General features: G+C 32.1%; 1 protein-coding gene across 2 annotated transcripts in view; it reads left to right on the forward strand.

Moving 5' to 3' along the window:
* LOC124352656 (nuclear export mediator factor NEMF homolog) overlaps positions 1–25,421 on the forward strand; it is a 54,966-nt gene that overhangs the window by 16,769 nt on the left and 12,776 nt on the right. For both annotated transcript variants that reach the window (XM_046802223.1, XM_046802222.1), the window contains exons 6-12: positions 2,830–3,033; positions 4,251–4,537; positions 6,970–7,098; positions 8,913–9,109; positions 17,003–17,183; positions 18,056–18,250; positions 20,071–20,180. In XM_046802223.1, coding sequence (XP_046658179.1) covers positions 2,830–3,033; positions 4,251–4,537; positions 6,970–7,098; positions 8,913–9,109; positions 17,003–17,183; positions 18,056–18,250; positions 20,071–20,180 — 1,303 coding nt within the window. The remainder of the gene's footprint in view (positions 1–2,829; positions 3,034–4,250; positions 4,538–6,969; positions 7,099–8,912; positions 9,110–17,002; positions 17,184–18,055; positions 18,251–20,070; positions 20,181–25,421) is intronic.

The following is a 25,421-nucleotide window of genomic DNA, read 5'->3' on the forward strand; positions in this document are numbered from 1 at the left end:
AGATTATAGACATGAATGGACTACACAAAACTCACACAATTCTATCACCTGAAAATGTAAACAACACCATTACTACTCACACCAAACAACAGTTTAGAAATGTCCAAGATTATTAGGTCATTAAAAACAAAAACATCAGCTGTGTATGATGAAATCTCATCAAAGATAGTTAAGTTATGTGAAGACGAACTAATACAACCCTTAGTTAATATTACTAATAAATCATTTCAATCTGGAATCTTCCCGTCTGCATTAAAGTTAGCTAAAGTTTACCCTAAATTTAAGCAAGGCTGCACAACACAAGCACTAAACTACAGACCAATTTCTCTTATCTCCTGAAAAAGTAGTGTTAACTAGACTTATTGAACATCTGGTGACCAATTCTTTACTAACACCTGACCAACATGGCTTCTTAGCTGGAAAATCAACAACAGCCTTGATTAGTCGTACAGAGTTCATAATAGACCAACTTGAAGAAGGCAATACATGTACAGCTATTTTACTAGACTACAGTAAGGCTTTCGATTGCCTCTCTCATAAAAAACTCCTTGAGAAACTGTCAACACTTGGCATACAAGGCTTCAAAAACATGGTTCACCAGCTACCTGACAGGACGAAGCCAAGTAGTTGAAATAAATCACACAAGTAGAGGGAGTATAAAAAAGATTAGATCAGTACCTAAATTTGTCTCACGCGGAGTCCCATAGGGATCAGTATTGGGTCCAGTTTTATTCATCCTCTTCTCAAATGACTTTGCTAACTATATACAAGACTACAGTAAAGGACTTATGTATGCTGATGACATAGTTCTATTACTAGGGGAAAAATTACCAAAAGATCTTGAAGTAAACGCATTTATAGCACTCAACATGGCCATTCAATATTGCCATAGAAATGAATTGGTTGTCAATGAAAGAAAAACAAAACAGTTATTACTAGAAAAATATAAAGAGGATACAGGGAGGCTGACTGAATTAGTAGAAGTCACTTCCACTAAATACTTAGGTATAACTATAGACGACGGAGGCACCACAGCAGGAAACATACAAAGGTTACTGGTGCTGCAAAAACGAGCTATAAGAATTCTGGGAAGTCTTCAATACAGGGAAACATGCAGGGATTCCTTCAAACAACTTAGAATACTAACTGTTGTAAATTTTTAATCCTAGAAGCTGTGATGCATGTTCACATCAAAGCACCAGAGGCAGCAAGGACCTATGCACAAATGCATCAATATAACACAAGACATGCATCTGATTACTGCCTGCCTCACCATAGGCTCACAGCAACTGAAGAGTCCAAGCTATGCTGGCGCCAAGATGTGGAACGCACTTCCTGAAGACTTGAAAAAGATAGACCGGAAACACTTCAGACAAACCCTTAAGAACTGGCTACTGCATCGACCATTTTACTCGCTAAACAAATTCTACGGAATGAGGACCTAAGACCAACAAGACAACTAGACCTAAACCTTTATTTGTTGACACAATTACTAAACTTAAAGTTTATGTAAATAAAGATGATTTGACTTTGAAAGAAAGAGCTGACACCCTGACCAACCTGGACTCAGCGTCCAATATGAATGGTCCTCAACCGTTCTATAGCATTTCTAGGTGTGAATTCTTTGGGGCTGTCACGAAATAGGTTTGCGTTGAACATGAGAGAAGGTGGAGGCTGTATCCGGGTCTGAGAATGAGTAGAAAGGTTATACAGTTGCCTTCCCTTAGGGTAACGTCTGACCTCTCACGAAGTAGATCGGTGTCTTCTCGGGTTATGGGTCTGATTATGGGACAAGGTCACCTGAGGAATCATCTTTACAGAGTTGTCATCCTTTGAGAGGATCTGCTCTGTAGAATGTGTGACGGACAGGAGGAAACTGCTGAACACATGCTCTTTGACTGTCCTCCAATAGCAAGGGAGCGGTAAGCCATCTTTGGTAGTTTGAACAAGGGTGGTGAATTTCCCCACGAGGGCTTAAAAGGTTGTTTTTGGCAATTAGTGGAACTGCTGAAATCGTGGACTGGTAGACGTCATGGTTTGCTTCCGGGGTGTGCAAAAAGCCCTTGAGGCTTAAGTGCATGGCAATATGCTGCCCCATAGAAGAAGAAGCACCTCCTGAACGGCAGGGGTTAAAAGTGAGTGTTGTTTCGGAATAAATATATTATTTATGAATAGAGTTTTTATAATTCATAAAACAAGCTGTATTTTTTTTACTTAAACATAAGTTTATAGACTTTTGAAAAGGCAAATTATAAATAAATAAAGAGTCATTTTTTGAGTTACTTATGTCATGTGACTTTTTAATAACATAACAAAATTATTGCTGTTACTATATTTTTTAGTAAATTAACCATTTATATTTTGTTTTGTTATCTTTATAATTGTACGATGTGTGTTCAAAAAGTAACGGGAATTTTAAAGTTTTCTGGGGTTGGAGGGTCCGATTGACAAAATATTTTTCATTATGTTGGTACTGATGCTCCTGAAGTATAATAACTTTTATAGCTGTATTCATTGTTAACTTTTTTGTATTCAGTGGCAGTTTCCAAATTTAGACGTGAGATATGAACTCAGTATTTTCGTTAAAAAAAAATTGATCAGAGAATTTGTATCAAGTTTTGCGTGAAAATGAAATAAAATGTAACAAAGTGTGGGAAGTATTAACAAACACTATGAAATTCAGTAGATATTGTTTTAGTCTAAAACTATATCTTGAGTTTTTGACTGTGAAATTAATAGAAGTTTTAAGAATCCTTATTGTTGGAAATAGTTTGCAATTTTAAAATTTTAAGTCTATATAATAAATGCATTATGGTGTTTCAATTTTAGGGGTACATAATTCAAAAAGCTGAAAAAAGGCCAACTAGTGAAGGCGGCTCAGAAGATCTGATAACCAATCAAGAATTCCATCCGTATTTGTTCCTGCAAAATGCCAACCAGCTTTATAAAGAGTTTGACTGCTTCGATTTGGCTGTGGATGAGTTTTTCTCATCTTTAGAAGCACAAAAGATTGATGTAAAATTTCTGCAACAGGTAATCTGGACTAATTAAGACTTAGTTTTCAGCATATTTAATTGGAAAAGAAATTATATACAGGTGTAAATTAAATCCTAAATACGCCTGGATGTACTCCAAACAGATTGAGATATTGATGTACAAACTTCACCATACTTATTAAAATATTTTTTTGGATTTTTTGAGTGATAAAAAAAGTCCCCCCCATTTTAAAAGGGGATACAGGGGGGTAACGTTAAATTTTAAAATTGCAATCCCTTCTTGTGACATGTCATTTTAAAGGTCTATTCAATCAAAACACAATGACATGAACAGTTAGGGGAAAGTTATGGGACAAATAACCCATTACATTGTAAAGCCACCTAGAAAAAGATACCAAAACCAAATCATGCAAGAACCAAAGAACCAAAACTATGCACACCAGAAACATTAGTACTACGTAAAAGGATAAGCTGGGCACCTCAAAGTCTTACTAAAAGATATCACGCATACACTGTATTGAAATGCGCAAGACATTGCAACTATCCCTACAGATTATTATTTTTTTATGTTATTTGCCCATGACCTTTGCACATGAATGTTTTTTTAATGTCATTGTGTTTCTATTTAATAGACCCCGTACCTCCTTTACAAGGGGAGGGGGGAAAATTTTTTATCACTCAAAAAATCCAAAAAAGTATTTTAATAAGTATAGTAAAGGTTGTACAGTACATCAATATCTCAATCCGTTTGGAATATATCCAGGTGTATCAATACTTAATTTACATCCTGAGATGTAAGGGGTTACTTGCCCATAACTTTTGCTAGAAAAGTCATAGAGATGTTTTATTCATGTCATTGTGTTTCTTTTAAATATGCCATTAAAATGGTATGTCACATAATAGGGGTTGCAATTAAAATTTAAAGTTAACCTTTGAAAATGGGGGAAAATTGTTTTCATTCAAAAAAAAAAATTTAATAATTATGGTGAAGGTGTACATCACAAATAACATAATGGTATTGCCTGTCATCACAAAAGCAAAACATGACTTAACTGGATAACTTGGATGTGGTGATTGTGCACAAATCTAGTATTGTACAATATATCTCGACCATGGCAGAAGGTTGTCTAATATTTTAGAAGTAACTGAGTTTTAATTATGCATTTCATGTCAGTGATCACTGTACTTACTGTATTTATATTACAATATTTAAAATCAGCATACTATTGTAATTGAATAAAGAACTATGTTTAGGAAAGGGAGGCTCTGAAGAAGTTGGATAATGTGAAGAAGGACCACCACGACCGGTTGCAGGCATTGCAGCAAACGCAGGCTGTGGACAAACAGAAAGCGGAGCTGATCTTACGTAATCAGCAGCTGGTAGAGAGCTGTCTACTGGTAGTCCGGACTGCTCTGGCTAACCAGCTGCCCTGGCCTGCCATCAGTCAGCTTATAGAGGAAGCGAAGACAAGGGGTGATCCAGTAGCAACAGCCATAGCTCAACTCAAACTAGAGACCAACCATATAACCTTACATCTTAGGTATGGTTGTTACAATTTTGTAATTGGCAAAAGAAAATTTGTTCAGAAATCAGAAAATCTATCATAATAACTAAGTAAATTTTCACTCCAATACCTTATTTCCGGGGTATACTACAATTTGCCCTTGTGACATAGGTACTTTGCAATAGGCTTTTGTGAGATTTTTTCTCTACATATGTTTTAAGAGAGACATGACAGAATAGCATTTTTTATTATTTAATTTGCTCAAACTTGTAACTTTTTAAAATTTTTTGCAATTTGCAAAGCTTAAATTACAAAGCTTTTATTATTTAATATAAGATTTTAGACAAGAAAGTGTAATTATAATTTGTACTGTTAATAAAGCATATAATTAATAATGCAATAGACCAAGTCACAGTACTTTTTCTTATGCTGATAATGGGCTATAACTAAAATAAGTTGCACTAGTTAGGGCATTGAATTATTAGCCTGTTTTTATGACATAATTTCACTGCTAGAGCAATATAATGTAAAGTACTTTGACAAGACCATCTTGCCACCTACTACAGTAGTTCACTGTTTTCTCACAAAATATCATTAGCACTATTCAGTGTTAAATTCGTTTCTATGTTTTCTAAAATCAAATCAAAATCATTTTTATTGTCACAAAAATCACAAAGATCAATGACATAGTCATAAAATGAGGCCTAGTGACAGCCATGTCCATCTTAATGTTAACATGCTAGTTGTAAAACAAGAAAATGAGAATATGTAGGGTGACCAGTATGGTTATGACGTATTAAGTTACACTAGTAGTTCGAAAATAGTATAATTTTTAAATTATATAGAATGTTATAGATTTCATGAAAAATAATTCTTACAGCAAATATAAAGAATTGTCCAAAAGCCATAAATAATATTTTCTTAGAAAACTATACTTTTGAACTGATAATAGTAGATGATTGCATACTTTCAAGGAAACTACTGACTATTTTGTGTTTTGGTTAACCTATTGTGATGAATTTAATACTGAACTCTTATGCCTTGTATTATAGAAGTGATTATCACTATGGAGTTTTAAGTGTTGGATTTTGAAAAATGTATTTCAATAAATCAAAAAGATACAGATTTATGACAGTTTGAATTATTAAATCTTTAAAAAGAGGTTTACAATGCTCTGAACTATGTGAATTTGTAATTATTTTTATAACCTTTTTTGAAGAATAAGAATAGTATTGATTTTGTTGGCATTTTCCCATACAATGAGCCCATATCCAAGGATGGACTGAAAAAAGACAAAATAAGCAGTTTTAAAATACTCACTATGGATAAATTGAGTAAGACGTCTAATGAATACTGAATAGCATATTTTGGGGTTTTTAATTAATTCAAAAGAAAACTATTGCTTTAAACCAATTTGAGGCTATAATTTAATGCAATAACAGTTCATGTATTTAAATTAAGTTAATTTCAACTCTTGTTAATACTTAAGAAAGTTGTGTCATCAGCATACATAATTGTTGTTGCTGTGACTGAAGAAGGAAGGTCATTAATAGATATTAGGAACAACAGTGGGCCAAGTATAGATACCAGAGGAACTCCATATTTCACTGTAGCTTCCCCAGACCATGTGTCATTAACAAAAACTTCCTACCAACTAAGTAAGATTTCAGGAAATACATTTGGTGTCAAAATTATAATATGATAGTTTCATAATGAGATCATCCATTTTCACACTGTCAAAAGCTCAGTGATCGTTGACTCAAGTAAAAGCAGTAAGTTAATAAAATGGCAATATTGAGTTAAGCCTATTGTTCATTATGTTAAGACCTGATTGATATTTTGGACATTCGTTTGGAAGTAAAAGATAAATGTCCAAATTTATTTTCGTATGTAACTAAAAAATATATTTTTTTAAAAAATAGCACAATATTAACAATATGATATTTTCATAAAAACACAAATGAAATGTTTAAAACAACATTACAAAGAAATAAAATACTTGTTGCCAAAAAACTTATTAAAAAAATTGACATACAATTAACGTAACATAATTAACATTAGATTACCATTTTTAAGATGGCATTATTTTTATAGATCTTAATAACATAATAATACAAAAAATATTAAACAAAAACTTAATTTGTAAATAGCACAAAATTTACCAAAATTATTAACATTATAACTTTTTTTAAGTTTTATGTAAATTTTAGTAAAAAATTTATCGTACAATGGCTATAATAAAATTGTTAAGTTTTATTAAAATCTTAAAAGCGCAACAAATTGAGATATCCACAATTCTTTTTGTGCTATGCACAAGTCCTCGTAAAAGCTTGAAATTAACAATATGATCATTAGATTTTGTAAGAATGTCAGAACCTCTTCTCTAGTTTGGGATATGACATTTTAAAAATTGGGCCTGAATATTTGAAGTTATGTTCAAGATGATGAACTTTACTCATCTTGTCCAGTGATCCATTCTTCAGTGATGACACATCCAGCAGGGAAGAGGACAGTGATGATGAAGCAGGAACCTCAAAAATAGAACCCATGAACATTGATATTGATCTAGCATTGACGTCTTTTTCTAACGCTAAAAGGTAAGTACTGTAATTACTTTTCATGTTGGTAACGAAAGAAAATGTTCAATTGAGAGTGATGTAGGTAACAAAGAACACTAACTAGTATTCTTAGCTAAAGGATGGATGCCCATTTAATAATCAATTAAATGTAAGTATAATGTTGAGGATATAGTTTAGTTTTAAAAACATTTTCTTTAAACCTCTGCAAGTCCCTTTAAAATAGATCGGTATACTTTGATTACTTTTTGTGTTATCGGGTGGTCTCCAAATGTTTCAGAATGGTAAAATTGGTTTGGAAATAGTTTTATTAAAATCAATCTTAGGCTACATAAAATTATTAGGATTCAAAATTCAAAAATTGGAAATAAGTTTATCAAAATTGAGAATTTGAGAGTCGAACATTTAGTTTTGGGTACATCACTATACATGTTATTATGCCGATTTGTATACTTAATTTCATGATTTTAATATCAGCTGTTGGTTAAATTCTAGACTTTTCTAAAAGTCCTTTTTCATGTTACTTTTGCTTTTTTTTACTCTCACATATAATGAGTGGTATTTTTCCTGCCTATGTATTTCACAGTGCTGTTTATACTGTAAACACATTTTAATGAATCCTGTGTGCCATTTTTCGATTTGTTTGCCAATGAGTGGGTTGTGTATTCTAAACGGGGTTAAAATGTCATCCTATGAATTCAGATTTGAATTACAGTTTGGACATGAGATCTTTATGTACTAACTAATTATATTAACCTGGCATGAAGGTAAATGATAAATGGTTTTAGGTTAGAGCTTCTGATCACCCACAAGAAAATGTTTATACTTTCTGTCTACTCTTCTAATTTTCTGTAATGATATTGACACATAAACAGATTAAGAGCCAGCTGTAATAAAACAACTTTTACTCCGTAAGAAGAATGTGAAACTTCAAACACATTTATGCCCTTATTTTGGTCATAGAATTATGGGAGATGTCTCTTTGTGAAGATATATATTTGGAAAATATTATAATGACAATAACCTATTGTTAAACAAAATTTAAATAAATTTATTTTTGTAAATATTCTCTATTGTAAACAACGTGGCTGATGTAACAATGCGGCTGACGCAACATCGTGGCTGACGTTTATTACGTTTATGTCAGCTGGCTATTGAGAATGATGTTTGATGTTGTACGATAATCGAAGTATGAACTATAAATCAGTACTATAGTTAAGCTCTGCCAGAATCTATAAAATAAAAACCATTTATATGACCTTATAAGCTTAAAATGTAAATAACTGTTCATGTCTATTTTGGCGACAATTATTCGTCGTTGCCAAATCAGATGGACCTTTTGTGACAAAAATTTTCATGCCAACTGCAGGGTTAATCAGCCAGTGACATAACTGGCAACATGGTCAGTTTAGTTCGAAGTAATCTTCAAAGTATATAATTGTAAAAGAATGGATAAATACATAATTGTTTTAGTGTTGTTTCAAATTATAAAAAAAACTCCTGTTTGGACAGATTTTTTTAATGATTGGAGGGGTTACAAAATTTAAGTACTGATCATTATGTATTTTCTTCCTTTAAACTGTTGTGTTAAGGATGTCCGTATTTCTTGCTAAATAATGAAGCTTATGTGTATTATTTCTGATAGGTTTCTGATCTATGGTAGATAATAATAAAAAACAACAAAAATTAAGCTAAAAGAGTTATTTTATTTAAATTAATTATTGTTTCCTTATAAAAGATTATGTAGAACAAGAGTAGATTAATTGGAAGTAATCTCTTCAGAAAAATTAAATATTACCATAATCTAGTTAAAGAACACCTTTTATTGTTTGCAGATACTATGACAAAAAAAGATCAGCAGCCAAGAAACAGCAGAAAACTGTGGAGTCACAAGGGAAAGCTCTCAAGTCGGCTGAGAAGAAGACCAAACAAGCTCTAAAAGAGGTGCAAGCGATGAGCACAATCACGAAAGCTCGCAAAGTCTTCTGGTTTGAAAAGTTTTTTTGGTTCATCAGCTCAGAAAATTATCTTGGTAAGTTACATAATTTATAGTGTTCATTTGTACAAAATTGAAATATTCATTAATGAGAGTTTTAAAGAAGTAAAAAAACATGTTTATAGTATTTTAGTTTTATTAATTAAAAAAAAGTAGGATAGTTTAACCCTCTATCTGTTAGAGGACTAGTGACTAGTCGCTAAAAAAAGTTTCTCCATTGTTGAACTAGTCACTACTCAATTTTTCAGTCATATATTACCAAATTAATTTTGATGTTTCACTGATTAATTTAATATATAATTTATTGAATAATAATGCGTAATAATTATGCACCAAAATTGTAAAGTTGTAATACAAATGTTGGTCTGCTGTGTCTGGTCACGCACTTCGAGAGAGCGTGAAAAAGCAGGACTTTTTTCTTATAATTTTGCTGTGGGAAACTTTGTTTAGGAATGAGTTTGGCTAAATCACTGCGTTCAGAATTTATTTCTCAAATAGATCATATGGTTCAATCATCTGTTCGTTGATATATGTTGCAAAGAAAGACCTTCAATCCATTGTTTGCGACATTTCAGTAATATTAGATGACTAGTTTCGTTAGTTGCTAGTATTTTGTTGTTTCTCGTAATATTATTAGAGTTGTGTTAGTATCAAACTACATAAATCATTTCCTTGTGAAATTTTCGATTAAGTAGTATTGATATCTTCAAAAAATAAATAAATGTAAAGTGTTTTATTAATTATCAAACTTTACAATTTCGAGATGACTATAGCCGCCATATTCATGCACCGGCATTACTCATTGTGTATTCTAAACTTTTATTTGTGAAATGTAAGCTTGTAACTATAAACTGTACAGTACCGTGATCAATGGTTTATTTGTGATTAATTTATTGTACAAAAATGTAGTGACATTCACAGGTTTGTAGGCTAAATTGTAATTTAAAAATCATTATACCTAGGCCTACGCCTAGATTACAAATAAGTTTGTCATTATTTTTTATTTATTGAACACTATGAGTGACCTAGTAAATAAGTAAGGTGAACTTTGACAATTATTATTAGACAATGAGTTTTTATTATAATAAATATACTTCATTTTAAGCATTTTCTGATGGTAATGTACTTTTTACAACTTTTATTTTTTAACAAAACATTTCTTAGGATTTGTAACAAAAATTTTTAGATATAAAGGTATTAAAAAGATTATTTTTAGAACTTTTATGGTCTGCAATATAGGAAAGGTCTCAAACTATAATAAGCATACAAAAAGTATCCTAAAAATGTTAGAATGTAAATATGACACTTTTGTAAAAACACAACCTTTTACTAGTTACCAAAAACAATTTACAAATTTTAGGGAAAGTGGAATTTTGTGATGTTTTGCATAAAAAACCCTTTTTAAGACATTTTTTATATTTTGAAAAGTAATAACAAAAATATATTTCTATTTTTTATAAGGCATTACGTTTTGATGTTTTTGTTTTACTCTTTGTTTTTTTCTCTTGTAGTGAAAAACAAAAACCTGATGTAAATAAAAAAAATAATTCAACTGCATATAAATGTACTGAAAAGTAAAATATATAATAGTGTCTACTTTACTTCAATAATAAATATTCTACATAGGTTTGACTGAAGGTGTGCACAACTAGCAAAATAGTGCCTGCCATTATAGGAATTTCAACTGCCAGATGCTGGATTAACATGATTAGGTGGCTGATATCCACAGTCATGACAAGGAACTAATCTGGCCTGTCTGTATCTGGTCTGAAGATTATAATAATTATACATTCCTTAGTATACATTTGTACAATAAATTATCATAGTGAGCATCATTGGTTTTATTGTAAGGTTCGAACAACGATAGGATTGTTGGTAGACATAATGCATTTTGTATACTAGATAAGTTGTTTAATGCAACTTAAGTGACATGCATTTTTAATTACTTTGCAATTTTTTCCTTATAATCGACTATAGGTAATTTACATTTTTTACAATATAATAGAAAAACAAAAATTTTTTCATAAAATATGTTATATATTCATGTACTTAATATGTAGCCATCAAGGAGGGCATATTTGACATGTTTGGCAATGACTAAATGAATATCTAATAATAATGATAATTTGATTGCTAAATTAATTTAATAAAAAAGTAAAAATTTGTTTTGAATGTTATATAATTAGTGCAAGATTGTAAACATATGTAGTACTACACTACTTAGTGTAATTGAGGTTTTGCGTTTTTTATTATTGGTATCAAACAATAGCATTGTCAATATATCAGCATATAAGAACTTTAAAAAACCAAGAATGCAAACAAATAAAACAATCCGCTAATAAGTTAACAAATAATGTTATGTCTAGGATTAAAAACCATGTTATAAATGTACAAGCATATATTTTTTATGACTCTTTAATGCTTTTTGCCACAAAAGTTATATACAATTCCCGACTTCCTTCCTAGAGTGTTATCATATACCTTAAATTACTTTGTAAAACGCACAATAGGCTCTATGTAATATGAGTTTCTAATCTTTTACAATATTGCAATTTGCAAAGAAAAAACACAATTCTAGCTTAGAACGAGATTGATTGAATGATTGATCAGATTAAATGGTATATAAATACATTCAAGGTAAATTTGCATGTTTAAAGTTAAACTATTATATACATATCACCCTTTAAAGAAATGTGTTCTGTAATGTATTCTCTACACTGTGGCCTTTGAACTAAACTGCTCTGATAGAACTGATAAGGAAATAAATTTATATAAATGTGATCTAGTTTGGTACAGAGATAGCTCCGTGATAGAGGGCAAACATGGTTATGGGGTGTTGCATTAATCACCCAGAGAAATGAAAACCTTTAACTTTGGTGAGCTTGATGCAAATGTCTACAATATAAGAAATGAAGAGGGAGTATGCTTACATCGCTATCCTCTCCTCTATTCTGCAAGTCTGCAAGAAACACAGTGATTTACTTGAATTGCCTACCACTCTCATAGTTTAGGCGCTATATCGCACCATATTTACAGGTTTTAATTTCTTAAATAAAACAAATGAAACAAACTTTGAGCAGTGTTCAAACTGTGTGAGATTTGTTCCCAGCTGTTATTATAGCATTTATTTATTTCATATATGGTGCCAAAAAACACGCCAACAATCAAGATGATTGGGCATTTACTTCAGAAGTTATAAATTTTAACGTCTTTACAAAATCAAGTGTTTCCTATGAAGTTTTCAAATTACTAATGAAATACTACCTCCAAAAGTTTTATATATACAATAATTGGAGTTGTACCCAAATAATTTTATTGCATTATCAGGAAAATAAATAAAAAGCAAGTCTGATAAAGTGTACGGTCGGTATTGATGTCACTTTTATAAAAGTTTTTATCACTCTTTGATAAAATATCTGTGGTGAAAAGTATACATTTTGGTGAAACCCAACCTTTACTACTTCATCAGAACTGCACAGTCATAGATTTGTTTGAGTTTTCCCAATTCTAATTTTTCAGACTATCAGTGTTTATCCTAAATTTAACTTTTAAAGAGATAACATTGTTATTAATTAATTTTATAATAAATTTATCAAAATTCTAAAAATTCTCCCATTTTATGGACTTTAATGAAAAAGTTATTGCTATATCAAAAAATAGCTCACACGATCAAACACTCCCTGAGTGAATATCTTGCCGTTTACCTCCTAGCTGGGACATCATCACTGAAACATTGATTTAATTCTATATTTACTGTATTACCTAACTTAAATTATAAATTGTTAATTGCCATGTTTCAATATTTCACCCCAACCCCCAACATTTTAATTGTGACTGTTATGTTTTAACCAAATTTTTATAATTTGGTATCTAAAATAAAATTTAAAGAAAATATTTACTAATCATTGTAAAGAAAATAAAACCTATTTATTTTTGTGTATCTATTTATTTTTGTAGCTTAAGTATTCTGGTATCGAGTCTATCGTTAATTTGCATGTGGCAGATCAGTTGCCATCCACGAATAGATATGGGAGACTCACGGTAATGCACAAACATTAATGTAGAAGATGTTAATTGCTAGCAAAATATTATTTGTCAAGCAAAGATAATTTATTGTTTATGTTGTGTATTAACGGATTTTCATTCACGAGCTACAACAAAATCACATTTTAGCGATCACTAATTTGTTAATGCGGATCAGCACAAATAGTAGTTGCTATCAAATACTATTTTCAATACTCAGATAACTAATTGATAATGTTATCTATTTAAAATCTTTCAAACATTAAGTACAAAAAAAAATACGTTTTAGGGATCGAGCGTTTCCTCTAATGCTGGTCAGTTGTAGTCCACAAATATATGCAGAAGACTCATGGCGATGGACGAACTTAAATATTCTTCACAGATTCGATTTTGAAATCCTATCAATCGAGTCTCGAATCCGAATCTGTGTTGAAGATTCAAGATTCGGGATTCGGCTTTGATACATTACTAGTTGTAGCGTTGGGAATAAAGAGTCCTTTTACCCTTTACATCTGATTCAATAAATGCTGAATGTATATAATATACATTCAATAATACATAAGGTCATATGGCAGTTGAAGGGTTATATAAAGCAGCTGAGGAAAGAAATCTTCAACATTTATTAATAACCATGTTTTGTTCTAAAAGATCCTGAAGACAATATTAACCCTAGAACTGTTAATCGACATAATTATGTCGGTTAATGCCGCTTTTGTGGTGTTAACCGTCAAAATTTTGTCGATCAAACATTCCCTCGTATAATTACTTTTTATAATATACTCCGGTAACGTATCGATATAATTCATGCACCATTGGATTCGGGAAGAAAAATGCTAAGGAACAGATGAGTTTTATTCCTCTTTGTATTATGGTTATGACGTAGCAAGCTTGTTATTTTGAACGTAAAAGAAAACGCGACGCCGTTTGTTGTGACCGCCATATTGCCGCTGCCGTTCTGTATCACTTTCGTGCCGAGCTGTGGATATTTGTAAGTTTTAATAGTTTTACGCGTGTTTTAGTGTCGTATTTAATGTGTAGTGTGTTGTTTGATGTCGTAGTAGTGTAAACATATATATTTTAGAATAAATCAATTTCTATTTACTGAAATATGTTTGAGAAATTACCGGCTTTGTGTAGGCTATGGCAAAATGACTTGGCTAAAATTCATTTCACATAGTTTGTTATTGTTTTCACTTACTAAACGTTATTTATAGCATTTTTTTAGCTCTGAAGTAACTATTTATTTTTGGTAAATAGATAGTTTTCACAATAAAATATATATTTCCTGTAATTTCTTTGGTTATATATAATAACTGTTTGGGTTATTCTATATTTTTTCAATATCTTTAGTTATATTTATAGTTTTCTAACTACATAATATTTCCTATTACTTATAAACCATAAATTTATAAATTTTGATATAGTACAAGCTTTAGAAACTATTTTATATTTTGCTGAATGAAAATTTTTCGCAAAATTTTTGAATAATGGCAAAATTTAACTTTTTTTACTTTTCAAAAAATAATTTATGGTAATTATTTCATTACTACTGTATATTCTATTTTATTCTAAGTAATAAAATGTGCAAAAATAACATGTATTCATAGATAAATGTATTAGCAAAACTTGTATTACCAAAGTCTTACGTGTACACCCGATTTTCAGAATTTATACGCATCGCTGCTTTTTTGTTCTATAGCTTAATGATGCTTTCATAAATGTGTATAATGTTTATGTTTTTCTGAAACTAGATAAAATTTGACACAGAATGGCTATCTCACTTATAAATATTTCTCACTATAACTTCATTTGCTAGGTATGGTCCCCCCCAAATTTAAGAAATATTTTTCGTAAATTTTATATTTGATTAAAAAAAGTGTTTATTAGAAAATTTTTTATGGTTAATTTTACAATATAGTGCAATTCTACGTTTAATTCTGAACACTAAAATATATACTCTTATTTATATTGCTTTTATTTTATATTTTTAATAATTTTTTTTTAAAAACCCTTGCGCGAAGCTCCAAAACAGCCCGACACTACAGGATGAAATGACCGCCAGTTCTAGGGTTAAATTACGTTGCTTGGTTCTTGGGATTGATAAACTGATAACTGCATTAACGTCCGTTACAAACAGCAGACTTGAAGAACTCCATCCAACGACAATAGAAGAGGTACAGAAAGTAATCAAATCCTGTAAATCCAATCATTCAGCTGGACTCGACGAAATGTAGTCTAAAATCTTAAAACTCTGCTGTGAGAAGCTGTCTACACCACTTACATACATAATAAATAAGACCTTTTGTCAAAGATCTTTTTCCTTTACAGCTAAAAAAAAAATCAACAGTGTATCCAAAACATAAGGGTGGTAAAAAAAAGGAAGTCAATAATTACAGACCTATATCAGTCATCTCAACAATATCCAAATTGATAGAGAAAATAGCCCTCAAAAGATTATTAGACCATTGTAATTAAAATGAGCTGATGACCTCTTACCAGCATGGTTTCAGAAAACAGAAATCTACAACAGCCTTAATAAGTCTAGTTGAGGAAACCATCAACCACATCGAAGCTGGCAGAATGGCAGCAGGTATAATGCTGGACTACAGTAAAGCTTTTGATTGCCTCAGTCATGCTCTTATCCTCACCAAGCTACTATCACTTGGTATAGTGGCAAAAGCCGTAGAATGGTTTTTCAACTATTTATCTGACAGACATCAGGTTGAAGAACTGATGTGTCAAGAAAAGGGTATGAACAAAAAAATTCTTTCAATGCCTTTACCAGTAAAAAGAGGGGTGCCTCAGGGGTCTCTCTTGGGTCCAGCTCTTTTCATTCTAACAGTCAATGACCTACCAGCATATCTAGGAGACAGTTGCACAACCATCATGTACGCAGATGACACAACCCTGGTGCTGGGTAATGACAACCTTGAACAACTTCAACAGAACGCTTTTATTGCTACAAACCTAGCCACTCAGCACTGTGACGAGAATGACCTAGTTATAAATACACAAAAAACAAAACAACTCATATTTGGCAGAAGAGGAAGGGAGGAAACGGCTTTGCCTGAGATAGAAGTGGAGAACAGTGCACATTTCCTGGGAGTTACCATTGACAGCTGCTTTACTTGGATAGCCTACATTGACTGCGTATGCAAGAAATTAAACACTGGTATATATTTAATAAAACGAATTATGCAAATTGGCACACCTGAAATTTCAAAAATAATTTATCATGCTTTTGTGAAACTCACGTAGTGTACGGTATTGCAACATGGGGTGGCACTTCTAAGAAAAACATGGACAGGATTCTAATATTACAAAAGAGAGCTATAAGAACTATAGCAGGTATAAATCATATGGAGAGCTGCCGTGAGCATTTTAGAAAACCTTCACATATTGACTGTTTATGCGTTGTACATCTGTGAGGTGGGATACTACGCATCTCTGAAAGAACCTGCCCGAGGAACTGCCCTGCATAACTATAATACGAGACATGCCAACCTTTTCAACCTACCAGCTCACCGAACTTCTCTATTTGCAAGAAAACCAATATATGCCAGCATTAAAGTTTTCAACCACCTACCTGAAGATCTCAGGGAAGAAACTGGTACTATATTAAAGAAGAAACTGAAGAATCTCCTAATGGACAATCCAATTTACTCTATGGATGAATTTTTTCAAATGACCTGTACATATGACACTATTACATTTCTTAAAAAAATTGTTAATAAAAAATATTCTGATTCTGATAGTTTGCTGATGCTTACTTTTTTTACCAAGAAATGGAACCAAACATGATTTAGTACTACTTAAGATGGAGAAGCACAATACTAGGTTTTACTATAATTGTTTTTTAACATAGAAGTTTAATTTTGATGCAATACAATGTTTATTTTTGTACAGTTATCGGAGGTCGAGATCAGCAGCAGAATGAGGTGATAGTAAAGCGACACCTGCGTGGCTCAGACGTGTACGTTCATGCAGATCTTCACGGTGCATCGAGTATTGTGGTCAAGAATCCTTCCCCACAGCCAGTGCCACCCAAAACTCTCAACGAGGCTGGGACCATGGCCATCTGTTACAGGTAAGACTTGGAATTATTCTTATAATTTAATTAAATTCAGAGAAAACTCAATTCATCAAGGATCTATACAGTTTTCCAAAACAATTAAATATTTAGGGATAAGTTAAGTAAATTATTTCTTGAGAAAAATAAAAAGTTAAAATTATGTAGCTTTTTTTATATCATCAGGTGTTTTTTTATCTTACTATGTGGAACAATGGTTGTAACTCTTTCATTGTAAATCTCTCTTCTTCCATAAGAGCGCAGCACTTGTCGATGAATCCATATGTTGATATTTGGTCACAGTGGTCTGTGTTTGTCAGTTTACGCAGAGACGTGATGTGATCTCTGTGCGTTTGTATGGATGAAGGTTAATTATTATATTTAATCTATTGTAGAACAAATTGTGCACATACGCCCAAAGACCTGGCCATCATGTGATGTGTGGTGTAAATGATCCACAATAAGTAGATTAAGAACAGAAATTTTTAAGGACAAAATAGATGTGTAAAGATAGTAATCACAAAAATTATGTATTTTTGTACAAGTCATGACTAATTTCTGTGCTTCAAAGTATTACAAAAAGATGTGGCAAACTAAATAACATGTTGTTTGACAGGACAGTCCTATTTATTAAATACAACTGTAACATTACATAACATAGCTACAATGGTTATGTAGCTATGTTATATAATAAACATAAATAATAATATAATATGGTTGGACTGTAAAAATGAAAAACGTGAGCTTGTGCTTTAGCCAGGAAGTTAATTTGTAACATTTGAACATATTTTTAGTTGGTGATTCTACTTCAAGTGTTTTTTCATTTCCTAAATTATAGTAAAAGTTGAATACAGTTTTTTGTAGTATTTAATATCGGTATATTTGTGCAGCGCTGCGTGGGATGCAAAAGTACATACCAGTGCCTGGTGGGTTCACGCCGACCAGGTGTCCAAGACTGCTCCAACAGGAGAGTATTTGACTACTGGTAGCTTCATGATCAGAGGCAAAAAGAACTATTTGCCTCCACTCCACCTGGTCATGGGCTTTAGCTTTCTCTTCAAGCTGGAGGAAAGCAGCGTTGAGAGGTAACATACGAGATATTGAATTGTGGTAGTTTGTAGGGTAGCTGATATGTAAATACCTGTTAAGATTTCAATATCAGTAAGAAAGAGATTGAACTGTTCAGTGATATTTCCACCTTGGATAGATGGAAAAATTGTGTGATAGAAAAAGTAGCATTTGTGCAGTGTAATAGATAAATAAGTACTGTGTGCACCCAGTAAACAGCGATTCTACCAATGCTTTGTTTCTTTTCACCCTGTATTCCAGTTTTTTTCTAAGGACTTCCCAGTTACAGAAATAGACAAGAGAATGTTTACCAGAGTGAAGAATCTTCTTCATCAGTTGAATAAAGAACATTTTATCATCTATAGATAATAATAATTGTTAATATTAATTGATAATCACCTGATTCAAAAAGGCCCAGAGAATTTAAAACTATATGTTAATGTATTGGTTTCAGTTAAAAAATGATACATTATTAACTGTACAAGTAACGTGCTAGGATAAAAAAAGGTGAGAGTTTTAAACGTCTGTAAATAATGAATTGACCAGGGTATTAAAACAATATGTAGATGGGCTGAACACAAATGATGATAACATTTTTCGAGATAAAAAATAATAATATAATATAATTGGACTCAAAGGCTTTTTGGTGGTTACACCTTCCCATACCAATTTTTTTTAATTATGCATAAATACACCAGGAACATTATATCACTTTTTGCAGTATTATACAAAATCAAAAAGCAATTATTACACAAAATAAAATATTCCTTGAAATATACAAAAACTAAAAATGATTACGTACTTCTCAAAAAATAAAACAAAAATTAAATTTTACTCGGACTGGTTTAATATTGTAACATAAAAATCTCTGCTTTTTATAAAATAAATTCTATTAATTTTTCTTTTAAAAGCTCTGTACGTAATGTTCATAAACTTTATTCTGTTCTTTTAGGAAAAACTTCCACTAAATCGCTGCTCTAAATATATATATATATATATATATATATATATATATATATATATATATATTTATAATGTTATATGTTTTATATTCAATATATAGTTTATAGTTAGAAACTGTAAATAAATTTGAATTAATAAAAGTTAAGAAAACTACTACAAAATTAAATTTTATTCAAAACTTTAATCCTAATTTCCAAAATTAAAAAAATTGCCTGTTCAATAACAAATATAATTAGTTTATAAATGTAGTTTAATAGATAAAATAAAGTATACAAAGTATTAAAAGTATACAAATTTAATTGCAAACAAATGTTTAAAATTCAACTTCCATGAAGTATGAAATATCTGTGGTAGTGAGAATTAATATATTTCTTCCTCGCAGTCTAAGCTAGAGAGGTTGGATCAAGATTCTTCACTCTTCATTCTGGGAAATAATCTTGTTCATTGTCACACTACAAATGATACATTTTTAAGAAGATATCCACCAAGCCTATTCTCCTACCTGTCAGCTCTTATCACCAGATATGCACAGAACTCTGGTTGCACGCCTTGCACATATTTGGCTAACAATAAACCACGATAACCAGATTTTTTCAATATCCTCCACCTCCGTCCACAGGTGTGCTGCACCAAATTAGTTTACCTATACAAGTATACACAAAAGTGCCTGGAATAGCTATGCTGTGAAACAAACTTCTGCTGCGGCCATTGTAATATAATTAATTTGAAAACATCAATATTGTTCTATAAATGTAATTTGTCTTATTTGTAAATTTTGCTGTAACGTTTAAAAATATTATCGCCACTGAAAGTGTTAGATATTTTATTGTGATTTAGCTATAAAAGTAATTTATGAATTTGTGATTGTCTGAAGGCACAAAGATGACCGAAGGGTGAGAGCTGTCGAGGATGAAGAGGCACCAGCTGAGCCAGAAGAGGGGATGGCAGAGGTGGAACTGGAACTTAGTGAGGATGAACATCCTGGTATGTTTATATAAGCATTTAAAGAAGGAAGTAAACCACATTAAAATATTTTATTACAGAGTACATTTTTGCTGAACTCTTTTTTTTCTTTGAAGACCAATGTTTGATCTGTCGGACAGTCATACTTTATGCCTAGAATACCCAATATCTGATCTGTTTAACGGTTAGGAAAAGACTTTTAAATATAAATCAAAGAAATTTTAAAAATAAAGACAGTATATATGGGTTATTTATTAATAATTGTACATACATGTAACAATATCTTCCATTATTAGATATATGCTCAATCAATCTATACTTTTCATGCTGGTTACAAAAGATATAAATAACCTTATTTTGTCATCTATGTCAACAGACTCTAACTGCATGTGTTTACTACAATTCCGATGATATGGACATAATTGTATGCCACCCTTTAAGGGTTAAAACACGTGGGTGGAGTTCCTCAAGAGTCAGGAATGGCCCTTTGCTGTCTTTAATTTATATTAATGATCTTCCACATAACCTAACGTGTTTGTCCATTACATTAGTTACACATGACACAACTTTAACAGTAAAAAGGAGATAATTAGGCTGAGCTTGAAAATGCCTTGCAAACATATCTATATGAAGCAAATAATTGTTTAAACATTAATGGTCTAATGCTCAACAAGAAAAAACCCAAATAATTCAGTTCATGCCCTTTTTAAATCAGTTTCCTGATATTGAGCTTGTTCATTCTTCAAAATATATATACAGATATACAGGGTGGACACCCGACCGGGAAAACGGGAATTTAATGGACCGGGAAAAACCCGGTAATAAGCCAGAAATTTTTCTGAGAACCGGGAAAATTTCAAAAATAATTTTTCCGTCTCCAAGAACTTATAAAATCAAGACATAATTTGACAGCTTCTTGAATCAAGAACTGATTAATCACGAAACATCGTATTTTACGCAATGTGGCTTGTGAAATCGTGAAGATCGACATATGTTCGTAACCTAGTTTATTTAAGGTTACCTCCACTGTGTAGTGAGTTTATCTTGGTTAGTTCTACTTCTGTGCTGTGGCAAGCCTCCGACCGATCATTTCCGACTTTGTGAGTAAACGAGTGATACGCGGCAGAGCGGAAGTAACCACGATACAAACGGTTTTTTTGTACTCAAGTATTATTCAGTCGCCGGGGTCTTCGAACGAAGTTGTCCAACTCTTATTCTTTAGAGAAAATAGTGTTTTGGAAAGATGTGTGTTAGATAGATAGCACAGGCCTAAAATGTACAGTGTTATCAACTGGCTTCAGAGTTCGGTACGTTGAATAATATAATGTTTGACGGTTTGATAAGAGGTGCAGCCCGGGTTTTTTGAGTACACCAGAATGTCTTGTTGCACATTAATGACAGACTGAGCTGAGGCATGAGAAACATTTAATGTTTGTAATGGCGGCGGATAAGCGCCATCGTGTGATACTGCCCTGCTGTTCACGTCTGCCATGGCTAGTGTCGAGTATTCCCCTTGTGAACAACACAAACATTAAACTTTAAGTCCCTGCCCAATCTAGCGCCCACCGCTAACCGCTCGTATCGCGGCCGAAGCCTCGGTTGGTCTGTGAACGATCGATCCTCAAACACGCTCCGATTGTCATCATATTATATATATTAAAACAAAGGAAGTGATGTTATGTTTTGATATCATGGTCACATCTAAATCTCGTCTGAACTGCTTTTCCGGCAAAAAATGGCACAAGTTTTGTGTCCAACTAAACATCGCTAGTCTAAACAGGCACAAGAGCTCTCTGCAACCAGTGCCGGATAGTTGGTTACAAGAACTGGAGAACAGTGTCGGCTATTAAAATTTCAATTATAAACATTGCCGAGACATCACTTGTTGTGTGTGGACAGACTTCGTCTTGACTCCCGGAACCACCAGCGATACAACTGTAGCAAGTACTTGCGACAGTTCTCGTGAGTAAAAATGCTTATATTGTTCACTACAGTAGTTGTGCAAATTATCTCGCAACTTTACTTGCCATTATAAACGCAACTTAATGTTGTTGCCAGTCTACAAACGGCAGACGGCCAGAGCCGATCGAATTCGGCGTCAGAACGGCCAGTTCTCTGGTCAACTATTTACCGGAACGACTTCTACACACACGTGACGATTGTTTGGACGATTCGAACTGTTCAAACCAAATAGTCCAACGTGCATGAGGATCTTTATGTGTTGTTTTTCGTAGTCCCCTTGACTGTAGACTAATTGACCGAGTCTGCACTGTATATTCGTAGACAAAAACGATCGGCAGTACTCAAATTAGCGATCGTTAAATCATGTTTTTGTAGTTCATTGTATATAAAACTATTTATAAATATATAGCAACAGAATAACGTAATTTATAAATAATATTATAATTGAAGTACGTGTTCTATGTATATTGTTCAACGCTAGCGTGTCTGCTAGTTTTATGCGCGGACTTTAGTTACTTGATAGTAAACAGACGATCGCTAATTCGTATTTTATCTGTACGTCGTATTTTGTGTAGTTGCAAATAAATATATTCTCTATAAATATTACGTAAATGTAATATATTCTGGAAGGTCATTTATAACCTACTATTTCTATTACTTGCACAGGAAAAATGACTAGGAATTTTAAATATGTTTATTTCCTTGCATCTTTGCAAATTACTTTGAAGTAATGCGGTATTCTTAGACTTCCCCCTCCCCCACAAAAGATAAATTAATTAAATAGAGTTCAGATCAAAGTATTTGGTTTACTTGTTGATTGTACTGAACCGACCTTGTGTACCGGCGAAATCGTTGTCTCGTACCGAAAGTTTGTCCACCGCTAGACCTCTGACCCGCAATACTGGGCTGCAGTCTACTCCACGGTAGCGCTGTGTTGGTATGTATTTGTTATCTTTGTATTTCTGAGTTGGATACATGTGTTTTCTAAACTTCACAGAAAGGAAAATTATTAGGTATACAAATGTTATGTCGACTCTTCGTAAGACACAGAGATTAAAACTAAGGAGCTTAAAATAGGCGATAGCGATAAATCGTCACCGAATTTTTTGCATATCGCTAGCGACGAAATGCTAGAGCACCGCAGCTTTGTGCAATGTCTTGCAAATACTGCTAGTGACGATAAAACGTCATCATTGCACTTGGCGTAAGGGTTAAATACAGTACTACAGTTGTCTATTTCGTTTGAAGATAGACTAGATAATCGGAAATTTTCAACCAGAAAAACCGGGAAAAACCGGGAATTTGAAAAGGAGGTTTGGGTGGCTACCCTGATATATATATATATATATTTATTTATTCATACAACAAAACCCAAAATAGAACCAGTCAAAATGTTATTTATGTTTTGGTTCTCTTAACCTTGGATAATGTCTACTTATGTTTAAAAAAATTGTAGGGTTCCTTCTAACTACATCATAAATGCTTTCACTAAGAAAGCCATGGCCTTAAATTTTGCAAATTGTATGTGAAGCTATGGGTATCTATCTAATAGTTATTTATAAATAATAGCTAATAAATATTTGGTTATTATTTATGCAGAAATCTGCATCCTCTTAAGAATCTAAACTAAATTTTGTTATTAGTATCGGATTTTAATTTTTGTTACTATCAAATCCCTAATTAAAATAGTGATACAATTTAGAATTGGGCCATATTCTTCTTTATAGTAACAAATAACACAAAAATTAGAATTGAGACTGAAGATCACGATTTTGGTATCAGAAATTGAATTGGAATTAGATTTTTTTGGAAGCAGCCACTCACAAAAATGTATAAATACCCTACTGATAACAAGAAGTTTAGAGTCAGGTTATCTTTGCAGGTAGCAGACTATAACTTTAGGCATTCAAAAGCTTCTCGGATGCTATGACTAATGCTTAGACAAAAATGAGATTTTCGTAAAAATAAAGAAAGATACCAGGAATTAAAATTAGAATTAGTAGTAGTAGCAGTAGTTTGAATTACTAGTATAGTGGATATTGTATGAAATAGTAGAAGTATAGTATAGTACTGTATAGAATTTTGAAAAGCTTAATAAATTGATGACCACCTTAAATTAGTGCCTTCATCAATCACATTAGGTAAGGTGTGTTGCTGTTATTGGTAACATAGCCTTCTAAACTTAAATAGGCTTCATGTCAATCGTTATCCTCTACTGGAGTGTACGTGTAAGAGACAAGATGATTTTTCTATATTAGGATCATTACAGTACAGTACAAGGAACTGTAAATAAATGTGTTGATGAAATGGAAAATGAAATAAAAATAAAATTACTAGAAAAGAAGTTATCTTCAGTCCTATCTTCATGCTCTTCCTATATTCCTGTTTTCACCTATCGAGAATACAGTTATGAGTAGTCAAATAAGATCAGTGGCACATTCTTCTACTAGTTGTTTTTATATCTAAGTTTTGGATATTTTTCATCCCCTATGTACGTGCATTACTCAGTATCTGCTATGTTTAAACCCTCCGTAACACACGTGACGTTGAGTTACACAATCACACACGCGCGGCGGAGTGTGACTCCACTATTGATATATTTTACATTTTCTTAACAAATCCTAATTCTATGAAGATTTTGTAAACCTTTTTAGTATTTAAACATCTAATTGTGTGTTTACACATGCTTTTTTTAATTTTGGGTGGGTGTATGCATGTGTGTTTTGCAATAAAAATACGGTAAGTTTTTATGAAGAATTTAGTTTATTTCTCTACCAACTAACATTATAATTGAAAAGAATCACATGTTTAATTTATATAAATGATAATAAAATTAAAAAACATTATTAGCATAATAATGAAAGTAAAATATGATAATTTAATTTAAAATATTGTAAAAGTTATGTTTAACTTAGAAAAATTGGCATTGAATGAATAACGTCTTGCCAGCAGGTCAGTCTTTGCCTTGTATTTCTAGTACTTATTCATGACTAATCAATAACTGTTCATCACTTCCTATTCAAGACTTTACAAGTACAGTATTTTTTACAACCAGATAATTTATAATTAACGAAATGTTAAATCTATCAAAAAACAAAATGCCTTTGAGTAAAGTTTTAACAAATGTTGTTCAGTTGGAATCTGAACCTTCTTCTATAATTTGAACTTTGGCATCACAGTCCCTGCACACATAGCTTTGAATATGTTCCATACACAAATATTTTCTGGCATCCCTTACATGTGAATCGGGTTTGGTCTGTTCTTTTTTCTGTCACAAAAGCTACATCTTCCATGAGTTTT

This window comes from Homalodisca vitripennis, chromosome 1, assembly GCF_021130785.1.
Source record: "Homalodisca vitripennis isolate AUS2020 chromosome 1, UT_GWSS_2.1, whole genome shotgun sequence".
NCBI lineage: Eukaryota > Metazoa > Arthropoda > Insecta > Hemiptera > Cicadellidae > Homalodisca > Homalodisca vitripennis.